General features: G+C 39.9%; 1 protein-coding gene across 1 annotated transcript; it reads left to right on the forward strand.

The window, feature by feature from the left end:
* The first annotated feature begins 1,057 nt into the window (after positions 1 to 1,057).
* Positions 1,058 to 13,607, forward strand: LOC122648483 (PRKR-interacting protein 1 homolog). The gene is made up of 2 exons (XM_043841690.1): positions 1,058 to 1,396; positions 13,283 to 13,607. The coding sequence occupies exons 1-2, from the start codon at positions 1,130 to 1,132 to the stop codon at positions 13,556 to 13,558; spliced, it is 543 nt and encodes a 180-aa protein (XP_043697625.1). The 5' UTR covers positions 1,058 to 1,129; the 3' UTR covers positions 13,559 to 13,607.
* Positions 13,608 to 14,523: the final 916 nt, after the last annotated feature.

Here is a 14,523-nt window from a genome sequence, read left to right on the forward strand (position 1 = left end):
GAAAAGTAAAAACTTTCACTTGGTAGTGAGACTCTTTGTGTTGGTAAAGATCTCAATCAAAATTAGAGAAATTTTCACATGGCACTGACACCTTCGTCTTGTGGTTTGGATTAGATTCAACCCTAGACCTTAGTATGTTAAGGTTAAGCTTTTCACGGGTTTCTTCTTGAAGTGGGGGCAACTCCAATCCCAATATTGGTTTCTAAGCTACAAGACACTTCCCATTGTGCTTTTGATTCCACCTCCTTTCAAGAGCTTGTAAAGGTATAGATAGGTTGACAACCCCCTCCCCCCTTAAAAAAAAAAAAAAAGGGTAAAAGAGCGTTGCACTACAATGCCCCAAACGTCCTCTCACATAGGACAATGAAATGACCAACATGCGCCTCTCCTTGGATGTTGTGCACACGTTCCCATTGGCTACAGAGGTCACGTAGTTCAGGCACAAAAGGGTTTTAAGAATTGAGAATCAAAGTTGGAATCCGTCATGATCGATCTTGATTTCAACCTATCCGATATGCCGATTGACACCTAATAACAAAGAAATTCCTTGTTTTTTAATCTGAGGACCAATTCATATCCGATCCGGAATCCATGATTGCACATCTTAAAACCTTTTTAGGCACAAGCGATGGCTAGTTGCAGTTGGCAACCTTATAAGCTTATACATATGGAATTAAATCTCAATCTCGATAAAAACCGAGACAAAACTTTTGACATGTTTTTTCTGACCCCCACCCCGTCGGACTTGGATCTTGTGCATCGGGTCGGCCGGCCTGCATGTGCAGTGCCAAACTCAAGGTGGCGTGCTTTGACCGGCTTACCCCTACCCAAGAGCCTTGCCTGAGCAGGGGTAAAGCAATCAAAGCGCGCTGCCTTGAGTCTGGTGCAGCGCGGCTGCGCAAATGCACAAGATGTTTTTCAAACCACCCCTCAAAAAAAAAAAAAAAAAAACCAAATACTGAGTTTCGACCAGAAAACATTGAGTTTGAGGCAGTTTCAAGCAGACAAAAGAATTTGATTGAAAAATACACATACGCGACTCGAGTTATATTGTAAGAAAGGGAAACGCCTCTATCATCAAGGAGATCTCGGATTCGTACAGATTCAGGTTTTAGGGTTTTCCAGAGATATGTCATCTGGTCGACTGAAAGACTCGACGGAGGGGGATTTGCATATCGTCCCAGTGCCGGAGAGACCGAAAACGGTTATTCCGGCTATCCCGCCTCTCCCACCAGCTGCGGTATCCAACGCACTCGTAGAGTATACGAAACCCTTACCGAACGAGGAAGAAGAAGATCTCGAAGTCAAGCTCCGCAGGATAATTGATCATGTTCCTGTCCGTGTCAGCAACACCTCTGGCAGTTCCGCCGGTTCTGGCTCCGGTGACTTCCACCAGGTCTGGTAAGATTTTTCATGGCCTCATACCTTGGAGGTCATTTTTTTTTTTGGTTCCCATTCACACTCGAAGTTGAAATTGTTCGTTTTCTTTACTGGTTGAGTTGGTTATCCAAGTGTAGAGTCATTCAATTCACTTCGATTTTGAATGCTTTCGCCTATGTTACTCAAATGTTGGTTATTTTAACCACGTCTACAGCTTCCGGTGCCATTGTTTCTAAGTTACCTTCCTCGACTTTTATACACAGTCGTTTTGCTCCATGTACCCTATTATAACTCAGCTCATCTTCAATCATTTTCCGTTAAAAAAAAAGGGGTAACGTTCTAAGTTGGCATGTTTCTCCTCTCTAGGCTTGTCAACCAATGCCATATCAATTGTTAACAACGAACATCATGATTATAAAGGGATAAAGGGCCCAATACAGCCCAATGAAACTCAATTTCATTGGAACTATGAGTAATGAGGGAGTGGCTTAGTTGGTGACGATGAGATTTGTCATTTTTCGTTTATTGGTTCAATCATCCATAAGGATAGAGATTGAAAATGTTGTTGCTTATAGAATTAAAGAGGAGTGGATGAAGTGGTTGCACGAAGAACCGATGAAGTAGAATAAAAAATTCGCATAAAATGAGAGAGGGAGCTAAAGAATAATAAACACTAGATGGTGTTTTTATGGTTCAACATTCCATAAGGACATATTGATGTGGGGTAGGTAGGCAATTGCCCAAGTTGAAGATGCTGAAATACCAACTTCTCTTTGATTTCTAGATGATAGCTAAAAAAATTCACTACACAGATGTAGAAAGTAAAAAAAGGGAAAAGAAGAAGAAGAGAAAATAGGGGTAGGGGGTAATAGGCTCGGCTACGGAGCGTTTATGAATGTTCCCATTGTCGATGAGCTTTTTCACTTGTCCCAAATCACCTTTTGAACGAAGGAGATAAAAGTCCGTTAGCTGCCTTTGATCTGATAGATGGAAGAGTGCTTTCTGTCGGAGTTTTCCCTGTTGGTTCAGAGCTCTCTGGAGGATCTTGATTCATCGAATAACACTCAATGTAAACTTGTCTCCAGATGGGTTGTTCGCCTATGAAGGATTCTTTGATGCTTCTCCTTTTGTCCCTCTATCCGAGGTTGATTGAGATAATCAATGAACCGATCCACTAGCAGATAGCAGCCTTGGATCATCTTTGACTCACTTTCCTTTTACACTTCTAGCTGCCTTAGCAGTTGATATCTTTCTTACATATGGAATGTCTTTGGTTGGAACAACTCCTCAACTTGCCCCTTCGATTGATGGTTTGGGTAGGATAGTTTGCCCCATTGGCCTCCATCCAACAACAACCGGGGATTTACTTGGATATAGAGGTGGAAAGTGTTCTGATTCTAGAGAACTGGAAGTGGGGATATTTTGATGTTAATTCGTAGATAATGGATGGAAAGACTCTTTCATAGAGATAAATTCATCGGCTTGTCAAGTGGATTCTTCGTAACTTGACTCCATTGGGTATTAAGGATTGAAAGTAACGGATAAAAGGTTTGCATCACACACCGGCACGCCTTGAATCACTCACAGTCTATACTATGTCTGAAATTTAGCTAAAATATGGTTTTTGAACCTTAAGCCGGCTACTAGGCTGTCTCACCTTTAATCCATTGAGCAAGAGCCCTTCCACGCGGACTCCTTAGTCATTATGGCCGACTTTCATTTCTGTTCAACCAATTGGTCCCACCGTCAGGCTGGAATGCCATTACGTTCACTAGTAGAATCTGACCTTGAGCCTACCTTCGCACATCTCCATTACTCTTTAGGAGGCATTTGCCCTATATAAACTGCCCACCTCGCAGTGTCCCCCTGGGTTCGCCATGGCCGCAGATGTAGACCAAAAATGAGTGAGAAATTGGGAGATTGACTATTTGTATCAGTTCCACTCTGGCTTTATAGATGGAAAAGTCATATTCTGAAAAACTGTTAATCCATGAACAAGGATCCATACATCTTGGTTGGAAAAGAATCAATAGAAAAAGAAAGAATCGGAATTAATTGATATCTTTCTCGAATTAAATAAACTACGACTTCCTTTGGGTTTAGTATATGTTGCAACTAGCACTAAGATTTAGGGACAAAATCATTAGAGATGCAAAGTAAACAACAACTCAACTTCAGTTTAATAAAGCAAATAAATCCAACTGCTTAAGTTGTAGTTTACGATTATTTGAAATAGAAACCCATTTACTAACTAATTCCCAAACTCATTATTAGTCATATAGTGACTATAAAAAGAAGAGTTTAGAAATTCTTTTACTATTTTAAAATCAAAGTTAGAAGCTTCTAACTCTTGAGACTTGAAGCTAAATCCGACAAGTTTCACATGATTCGGTCAAAAACACCGAGTTAGTGGAAATGTGGATTGACTCGGACAGGGTCTGGTTGTTTCTTAAGCCTTGTCAAGTCATCATGACTCTTGACCAGGTTTCATTTTTTGAAGCTAAGACTCTCACTTAATTTGATTCAAATTAGAAATTTAACAACACTTACTAGTGCTCCCCCCCCCCCCCCAACCCAACTATATATATATATATATAAAGGGAGCCTCCAGTGCACGAGGCTCCTGCCACTGTGGGGTCTGGGGAGGGTCATAATGTACGTAGCCTTACCCCCACTTTGTAGAGAGCCTGTTTCCCGCAACAATGTATATATATATACATTGCTCTGGCAGGTTAACTTTATTCGGCATTTCATTGCTAATTGTGCGGGAAAACCCAGGTCTTCTCACTGTTCAAACTGAAGTCCGAAGGGGAATTTCAGTGGGAAGAAGTTCACCAGGAGGTGTTTATTGACATAAACGGTTAAACTTCTGAAGGTAGAATCCTGTTGAAGTATGGTATCCTAATAGTAAATCCCAATACAACTTGGAGTTGTGTGATCTTGGACTTGTTGGAAAGCTAGCTGAATTAAGTTTCATATGGCCTATAAATTATGCCAAAAGGAAAAGGCGCGACCTTCATTGGATTGCGACTGCTTTATATGTACATGTTGGAACCGATAAGTGATCAGAGGGACCTGCAACTTAACAGCATGGGGAGTTGCGATGGATGCCAAGATGAAGACTCCTCTGTGCTTCTGTCTGTTTCTGTCTTTGATGTAGCCTTTTGTTGCGCTATCCCCCTTATAAGTAAGTTGAAGTCATTATCAGCCCTACAAAGGTGCATTCCAACTAGTGACTTAGAAATTCATTTGTGACTGAAGGAAGTAGGCCTCCTATTGACTAAGGCTATGTCTGGAAGCCAAGAAAAGAATAGAAAAGAAAATAAAAAATTCAAAAATTTTGAATTTGGGGAGAGAGATAGACACCTAAATCAATCATTGTATCATCATGATTTTTGGCATTTTTGTTTTTTCTTTTCTTGGCTACCAAACATAGCCTAAAGGTTGGTTCTTCAGTTTACCCCTAGGATTGTCCCAAAGAAAAGTGTCAGAATGAAGCCATATAACAGTTCAAAAATCAAACAGAAAATTGCACATGCTTATCCACACATGCATGATCTCCTTTGAGTTGAATGTGGACATTCCAAGGAAGAGACCCCATTGTTTGAAGCTTGAGATGCTTCTGCAACACATAGCACTAATCAGTAATGACTAGCCATGTTATATTGTTCTGTGCGAGCATCAAATGGATGCTCCTCCATCAAGTGAAGAGGTGCTTCTGAATTTCTATGTGATTTAAAGGATACTGATAGAATTAAGGGAAAAATTTATAAGAAACTTTATGAGACTAATCATGATTTGTGTAGTGGAACATGATCAATATGGTGTCATTTTTTATGTGGAATTGTTGATGAAAGATGTGTAGAACCCTGTTCTGGGATCAGCGCATGGGAAGTCAATTGGTGGAAACAATATCTAAGATGACCTGCATTTGGTTAGACTTCTTGTTAAAGAAGGAATTCAATTGAGATTTTTGTTGTTTATGTTACCATGGTATTATTTGTCTTATTCAAATAAAAGGCCATTACCCAATGCTGATCCTGCCTATGCGGGGTCCTGGGAGGGGTGAGTTTGGAGTCGGTCTTAATATTTGGCATTTTTGCACAAAGTGGCCACTCTCAGACTTGAACCCGGGCATTTACCCTGGCAACCTGAACCTTTTACCATTGCTCTAAGCAATGACCCAATTTGTCTTATTCAATTGGTGAATGATTATTGAATATTTCCTAAAACATGAAACAGGTTGTGAGTTCGAGGTGAATGTCAAAAGGAAAGAGGCTAGCCTAACTTGGTGAAGTCTATATCTGTTGAGATCATGATTCTGGGGTTGAAGCATGTATCCGCACCCTTACCAGTCCGTTGGCCTTATAAGGGCCAGAACAAGGCTGGATAATATGTTGATCTGTGATGCAGATCCAAGCATCCACGAGCTGAAGAAGCCACCCTAATCATAGGGCCATAGTTAGGAGCCTTAGTTCAGTTTTATACTTAGTTTATGTTAGCTTTAGTTTATTCTATACTTATTTTTTTTTTCAGTTTAATTGTAAACTTAGATTGAAACGGTTCATACTTGGTTCAATTTAAGTGAAATGATCCTATTGGCTGATAGGCTCTTATATCCTTTTAATTACTTAGGAATCTTTTTAAATTCAGGTGTTTTAATTGTTTTAAGTTGCTTAATCAGACCCCCTCCATGATTTCTGAAGAGGGAGGAATTGTAATAGCTTTAGGACTTAGGCCTTAGGCCTATTATATTAATAAAATCGTGGGAAGGCTCCCCCACATTATTCAGACTTCAAAAAATCGATTCTGGTTGCTGCTATGAATGCTGCTGCCATGCTCCTTTGAGAGTAATATCAAGGCTACCTTGTAAGTAATATTAAGGTGGAAGGGATTGGTGGACTCCGATCGACTCCTTGCATCTTGTGGATCGGGAGGTCCTGCTTCTAAGTGTCTTCAAGCTACTGCCATTAAAGATCTGTTCATCCGGTAAGTTATTTTACTGTTTTAGCATTCCCCTTCTTCTTCTTCTTAGCTTCCAACCTAAGCCATACTTATTCCCAATCGATCCCCATTAAACCCTAGGTTGTCTAAAGACTGTCCAGCCCTATTCTACTATCCAAATCCTTTCAAACTTCAAGCATAACACCCCGACAGTAGCCCCTCCACTCGATCCTAAGTTCTGCCCCGATTCCTATCTCAAACCCTAAATTCCCCCCAATCTCCATTAAGCCCAAAACCCTAGAACCTTCAGATCCATCACTTCCAGCCATTATCACAGCCTCATACCTTGGCCGAGTGGTGTTCCTTGTCAGTACAGAACTTGACCTTAGCCCCTTGCCTTAATTCCCAGTCTAAACCCTAGATCCCATCAGTCTCATCTTTCCCAAAACCCGAAACCCGAAACCCTAACCCTAATTTTCTGATTTTTGTTTTCTCATTCAAACAACATTAAACCTTCATTGTTAGCTTCCCCTAGACCTGCCTAGCTTTACCATCTATCACACACCTTCATTACCCTAACCCTAACCCTAAAATTGACCTAAAACCTCAATTCTGCCCCCACTGAACCAGCAGCTGAACAGGTCCTAGTTGTCTGGCTCCTAGTAGGTCTCCTACATTAATATGCTGATGGGTATCTGGTGAGAAATTCTATCTTGAATAAAAGAGGTAAGTAAGAATCTCCAAATCTCTAAACTTATATACTATAAATGATAAAAGACGGCTATTGATGTAATATCCTGGGGAGGGAACCGATTATTATAATCTGCAGTTGGAAAACATCAGAAGAGAAAAGAGGAGAGATGAACAATCTATCGGGTCTATAATATCTTGGTTACAAAAAGCTTAGGAGCAGCACAAAGGGTCCCAAATACATGACCACTTGTATTTGTGAAAAGTAAAGAACACTACTTGGAGTAGGACTTTCTCTTACTTCATTTCTCCCTTGGCCTTGAATCTTCCTCAACTTTGGCTTCCACAGAGGTTTGTACTTCTCTAACTAATTAACAGCACATGCGTCACCATCTCTATAATATCCACTGATCAATCTGCTTACACAGCTCAAGTTCCTTCTCTAAGTTCCTTTGCTAGTATCTTACCTTGCCCTTCTAAAATAATGTCGTTGTTCAAGTTTTTCCATATCCTAATATTCTCTAGACCCTCGTTTGCAACTCAATCTGTTACTTCTATGGTTCCATTATTTATGAAAAGTTGAAAACCTTTCCATTATCTTGTGAGAAGATCATGCTATTTACTATGTAGCAACACCTAGGTACACTAGAAAGAACCCTTTTGGAGTGGGGTTAAGTCACATTTAGTCAACTTTAATAATCCACTTTATTCTCTTATCCGGTCTGTGGATAAATTTGTAGAGATTGGATACATAGTTGTACAAGTTTACGTGATTTGGTGCCTTGGTGGTGGAGAATTTTGGCAATTCATGGCTTTTTGTGGAAGTGGTACTGAATAGAAGTGAAGGAACATCAAGAATTTCCTACAACAACAACAACAACAACTCAGCCTTATCCCCACTAAATGGGGTTGGATGGATCCTTGAGAAAAAAAAGGGGAGAAAAGCTAACTGGGGTCGCGTACCCTGATCCTTGCCCTCCAATAAGCTCTATTCGAAGACATACTAGAAACAATACCTAAACTATGCATGTCTTTTCTCATCAGTTCACCTAGGGTCATTTTAGGCCTGCCCCTAGCTCTTCTAGTACCTTCAATCCTAATCAAGTCACTCCTCCGAACTGGAGCATCCAAAGACCTCTGTTGAACATGGCCATACCACCTCAGAAAACTTTCTCAAAGCTTATCTTGAATAGGGGCTACTCCCAAATCGACTCTAATATGATCATTCCTGGTTTTGCCACTCATCCATCTCAACATCCTCATCTCCGCTACACTTAGCTTATCTATATGATGCTTCATAGCTGCCCAACACTCAGCACCATACATCATAGCTGTTTTGTAAAATTTGCCTTTAAGCTTTAAAGGGATCCGTCAACCATATAACACTCCAGATGCACCTCTCCATTTTATTCATCTTACTTTAATTTTCTGTGAGACGTCATCTTCTATATCACCTTCCTTACTGATGATAGATCCTAGATACCTAAAATGATCACTTTGCAAGATCTCCACCTCATCAACTTTCATCCCCTCATTATCTGTCCCAGAGTTACTAAAGGTACACACCATATGCTCCGTCTTCGTTCTACTTATCTTAAAACCTTTTGCTTCCAAGGCTGATTTCCATAACTCCAGTTTGGCGTTAATTCCAGCTTTTGTCTCTTCCATCAAAACAATGTCATCAGCAAAAGGCATGCACCATGGAACCTGCATAAGTTGTGGTTGATGTTCCTCAGATGTATTTAACTTTGATAGTCTCAGAAAAGCCATAAGAAATTGCGATCTAGTTGATGAACCAAAAAAAAGGTGCCTCTGTTTCATAATCTTGATTGTAAGCAATTTATTATCATATCAAAGAACAGCTGAAGCCAAGAATTGAATGCCTTCGGCAATGGAGAGCATGCTGTCAATTAGAGTATGTCATAGTTGTCAGGGTGTCTAGGCAATCCTAAGCGTTGGAGGTAGGAAAAAACGAACCGACACCAACAAGGCGCAGGCAATGCCTTGATAATTATGGAGTATGTTATCACCTTTGGTTTGTGTGGCAGAAAAGTCAAAATTTCCAAGAAGTGCACGTATATGGTCACTATATATATATATATATATATATATATATATATATATATGGGAAAGAGAATGCCACCCAGTCATGCAGCGCACGCCTCCCTGCTCCCAGAACCCAGACACAGGGCGCGTGAAATGACCGCCACACCCCTGGTCATTTCCATCTTTCCAGGGGGGTGTGGCGGTCATTACGCGTGCCCTTGTGTCTGGGCACAGGGGCGACTTGCGCTGCGCGACCAAGTGGCATTCGTTCTCCATATATATATATATATAAAAGGAATGAATGCATTGAAACAAGTAATTGAATTTAATTTGAAATAGAAGTAGCACTATAGAGTTTTCAATTGTGAACAGAAGATATTATGAAAAAGAACTAAACCATTGGAGTCAAGTTCCATATAATGTCAGGAAGAATGATCTGTAGCCAAACGGTACCTGTCTGGATTTCTTAATTTGAGTTTTTATTTATATTTTACAGTTTTTTAGTTCTTATTTGGATTCATTTTTTTAAGGACTTTTAGTTTCAGTGGGGACAAAGTTGAGAAAGCTAAACTTGCAATTCTGCTACTTCTCTTTCAAAGTTTCAATCATATGAATAGATGTGTGTATTGTTTGGCTTGATTTGGTGATATGGAAATGGTTTCTTAATTTTGTATGCAACAAGTCATAGTCACGGATTCAATGTGGTTTGGAAGAATTGTGACCAAAATGTTTATAGGGTATCAAATTTTATAGGCTCTCTGTTTTAGGACTTTTACTTTAGTAAGTGATATATCAGCCTTTTGCTTTGAGCTCTGATTTTGGTGCAAATTTGAGTGTCCTTGGCTTCTTGTTTTGTTGGGGTTGTCTAAAAGAGTACAAATTATCCTTGTCTTGTTTTGTTGGGATTGTCTACTAGAGTACAAATTATCTTTTTCCAAATTCAAAGATACATTTCATCAATCCTGTGGGATTTCTATGTTCAGCCTGCTGCCCATTTCTCTTTGGTGGGACATGCGGAAGGGGAGATGTCAGCTGATGGTTTGAGGATTATAGGCTATGGGTACAGGTCATTTGCAATATCAACACAGGATCAATCCCCATTCCCCCTTTTCCTTTTCTTGTTGGTTGGTCTTCTACTTGGTAGGGGTTTAATAGAATCAGCTTGTGTGCTTCAATGAAGATTGGTATAACATCTTGAATGATCCAGGTGGAGTTGTATGGCTGAACCAATATCTCCTTTTGTGGAGTTTGGACTCTCCCCCCCCCCCCCTCTCTCTCTCTCTCTCTCTTTAAATAGTGATTGTTACTAGCCGAGAAGGACATGGTTACCTGGACAATCCATGCCATCTGTTCCAAATATGGAGAGGTCTCTGTTGTCCATTTCAGGGAGAAATGCTTCTCACATATCTCTTGTGACCTCTCTCCTCTACTTCAATTCTCTAGTGATCCCTCCCTTTGTCTTCCAGCAAACCCTGTCTGTTTGCAGCTCTCTCTCTCCACAATGCTGATTATCTCTCCATGCTTTCTTGTGACCTGGTTCCCCAGAGGGATTCATCTGTGTGTGTGACCTAGTTCACAGGGTGGTTCATCTCTGGTAAACAGTTTCATGGCGGAGTTTAATACTTTCAGGTTACGGTTCAAGAGTTTAAAGCTTTCAGGTTCAGGTTTAATGCTGTTATCTAGCAATCTCTCCACTCTCTGCGTTTTTGGGTAGTGCTGTTGAGGAGCGCTGACAGTTGCATGACAGGGGTTTTGCTTTCTTAGGGTTATTTTGTAATTGTTCCTTTTTTGGGAAGTAGACAGTAGGATATTTGATTGACTTTCTTAGTTGAAAAGAGGTATTTTTTGTACTTTCTATTTTTAGAAGTCTTCTCCTCTTTATATTCAAGCATGTAATCAAGGATTAAGCAGATTGGTTTGCATAAAGTTTACCTTTGGGTTCTTGCGCTGTGTACTGAGGCTTTGAGGCCGTATTCTTCCTCTCTTCTCTGTTCTACCCAGATTCTCAGGTCTGATCTCTTTCATACTCCCTTTCTTTGTTGTTCTTATTTATTCGTTGTTCCTCTTCCTTTTATTTTCTATTATTGCTTTCCTTTCAATTGTGGGGATACTCTGTTCAAACGTTAAGTTGGGTTCAGCAAGAGAGTGTGATTTCTCGGTTTCTGGATTTTGGGGGGGGGGGGGGTTGAATCACTACCCTAGAGCTACTAAACTCCAGAATTCTACCGTCCAGAGTAGCCCGTACTGTGAGATATCCTCCAGAAAACAAATCTGGTTCCTGCTATACCACCAAACCTAACCTGCAGAACCTTTCTCCATTATTCCTTGTTCCTTGGGACTGTTATTGGTTTGGGTTTGATGGGGGCAGGAGTTGCGAACCTGCTATTAAGTTATCCTGTTATTTGGGCTCCCTGGTAGAGAAGTTGGATCGATCTAATTGAGTTCCTCCATCACTGGTCTGTTCTTTCTATAGTGAGGAAGAAGGACCTTCTTCTCACTTACGAATGTGGGATTGAAAATAACTTACAAGTCCTTATTTGTGATGTTTGTGCTGTTTTACCCCTATATTCGTTAGAAATCCCGTATGCATCTTCCCTACCAAATTTAAATTACTGCCTTGCCCCATACTTTTTTTGTCCTTTTCAATGGGGTCCTAATTTTGCTGGAAATTTGCAGAATTGCAACTGGTTCTTATATTTGGAATTTTATCTACTTGGGTAGGCCCATAGTGACCTATAATAAGGTTATTGAACGTTAGGTTGCATCAAGTACCATTTGGATTGATAGTGGGTGCACAGAAGTGGAATGTCTTCTTCAATCTCAGCGCCAAGGGAACCTCTTCCATTGTTCCTTGTTAAAATAAGGAGAAGGATATTTAGAAATTTTATATTGTGAAGAAACTAGGTTTTTTATTTTTTATTTTTTATAAACAGAGAAAATAATTTTAACTAGAGGAGAGAAATATCAAGCAAATACATAGTCTTCTTAGATGATCTGGCTTTGATGGCCAAATCATTAGCAAGCTGAACAAAACATCTATTCTGTTTAGATATACATAAATTAGGAAAAGCTTTCAAAAAGTTGTTTATATCCCACAAAACAGTAAAGACCTCCCATGGCCATTGCATCGTATGCTGAGTGAGCCATTGAATCAAGTCCAAGCAGTCAGTCCAGACGTTGAGGGTAGCGTCGTGCCATGATCCTATTTGCTGAAGGCCAATTAGCAATCCTTTCGCTTCTGCTTCCTGAGCTGAGCCTGCATGACCAAAACCAGAACAAGCACATAAAAACTGTTTATTGGGAATTATGATTGCTGCCCATCCTGCTTCCCCTGTATCTTTTTTGAAACTGCCATCATAGATAATAGTCAAAGAATTAGAATTGGCAAGGTTAAGGATTTCCTTAATTGTGGGTGTGGCCTGAGGAATATTAAGATGAAGGTCAAGGTCATTCTGGGATGCATTGAAAAGCTTTAGATCTGCTTCCTGAGCTGGCCTGAGCAGTATTAAGATGAAGGTCAAGGTCATTCTGGGATGCATTGAAAAGCTTTAGATCTGCAATCCATCGTTGGACATTTTTAATTATATAACAAGGATTTTTTTTTTTTTTTTTTTGGGGGGGGGGGGGTTGGGATTGAGAAACCTAACAGCGATTCCTTTCAGACCAAAGGAAATAACAGGTAATAGAGAAGATGGACAGAGCGAGTTTGGGATCAAAGGATGGCCAAGGGGGGGTGATATGGAAAGAGTAGAAGAGTTTAAGAAAACTAGGTTTGTTAGACAAAACAAACTGATAGTTTTAAGCAAGGGAAAAGGCTCTCTGAGCCTAAGCATACACTATGTCTTCTCACTTGAATTACTATATATATATTTTTTTAAGAAAGAGAAATAATGATTAAAATAATCAATATGAGAGGGTGTAGAGTACCCTGCTTGGTTAGAGAACCCTCTACCTTTAAGAAAATACTCAATCATTCATTTTTATAATGGTTCGATGATCGTGTTACTTGGTTCGACTTCTTTGTTGGATGGTCCAGATTCTTCGCATATTTGTAATTTGGATTCCAGATGGAAATATGAAAATTTTATAGTATTCCAGTATGCTAGTACTGATTTTATGTGCAACATTTCTCATATCATGTAAGAATTTTTTTTTTTATGAACCCGTAATCCAAGTTTGATTAATCTTGGTTTTAACCGTTCTCAAATTCTGGGTGCAACAGTATCGGCAAATGAGACGGAAAGAGCAAGATCGCCTTACCAGGATGGATGTAGATTACCAGAAAAGAAAGGAACTGTCTGAGTTTAATATGAGGAGGGAAGAAAGAATGAAAGCTGCAGAAGAACGGACTGCAAAGAAGCGCTTGAAACGCCTAAAGAAGAAACAAAGGAAGAAAATGAAGAAGAACAAATTGAACTCTGGTGGGGAAGAGGAACAGAAAGAAGGTTCTTCTGATGATGATGACAATGATTCAGAGACTGGTGAAGATGTAAAATGACTAAATTTCTGCTCATTGCCATTCAGTTCAAGCTGGTTTCTCAGCAGACATCTTGCGCATGCGCTTTTCAACTACAATATGATGTAACCTTGACTTAGGGGGGGGGGGTGGAAGATGGGGGTGGAGAAGGGGGGTTGGTGCTGGGGTGTTAAGAATTGTTATTATTGTTTTTGATGAAAGGGGGGTTTTTAGAAAATTGAAAGAGCCTAAATTGAGATAACTTTTGTGTACCATGAAATAGAGCCACTAGCACGTTGATTTGGTCAGATAGATCTGCTTGCCTCTTGAATAGTTTGGGTGCTAATTCACTCATGATTTAAATATGTTTTGGCACCAGATGTTTTTTTATGAGGGGAAAAAATAAGGAGAAAGTTTTCCTTCACCACGGGTCTGCACTCACCATCCTAGGGTTCACAAATCCCTATAGGTTTTTAGTATGTTCCTTAACATACCTTCCCGATACCTTCCTGTGTGCCATCTAAAGCCCTGCGGTGAATGAAATTCACCGTGGCTTAAGGAAAACTTATAGGTTTTTAGTATGTTCCCTAACATACCTTCCCGATACCTTCCTATGTGCCATCTAAAGCCCTGCGGTGAATGAAATTCACCGTGGCTTAAGGAAAACTTATTCAAAAAGTAATTTCAAATAGAAGAGAAATCATCTACAATTGTTTTGGGTATCAGTAAAATGGTATTGGATTGGATGATGGTGTCACTAGTATCAAATGTATTGGATAGTTTTACCCTCAAAAGATGTTGATACCGTAGGGTGTTTTGACCATTATATCCCATGTTTATACCAGACAGCGATCCAGTATTGGTCGATACGATTGCCTGATACAACCGATCCGAGGCAGATACATAAAACCATCATCTATAGATACTTGTACCCTGTACCCTACACGGTTTTTGTTTCTTTCTCCCTTTTAATGAAAAAGAAAAAAAATAAACATTAATAAACTTAC

Source organism: Telopea speciosissima, chromosome 1, assembly GCF_018873765.1.
Source record: "Telopea speciosissima isolate NSW1024214 ecotype Mountain lineage chromosome 1, Tspe_v1, whole genome shotgun sequence".
NCBI lineage: Eukaryota > Viridiplantae > Streptophyta > Magnoliopsida > Proteales > Proteaceae > Telopea > Telopea speciosissima.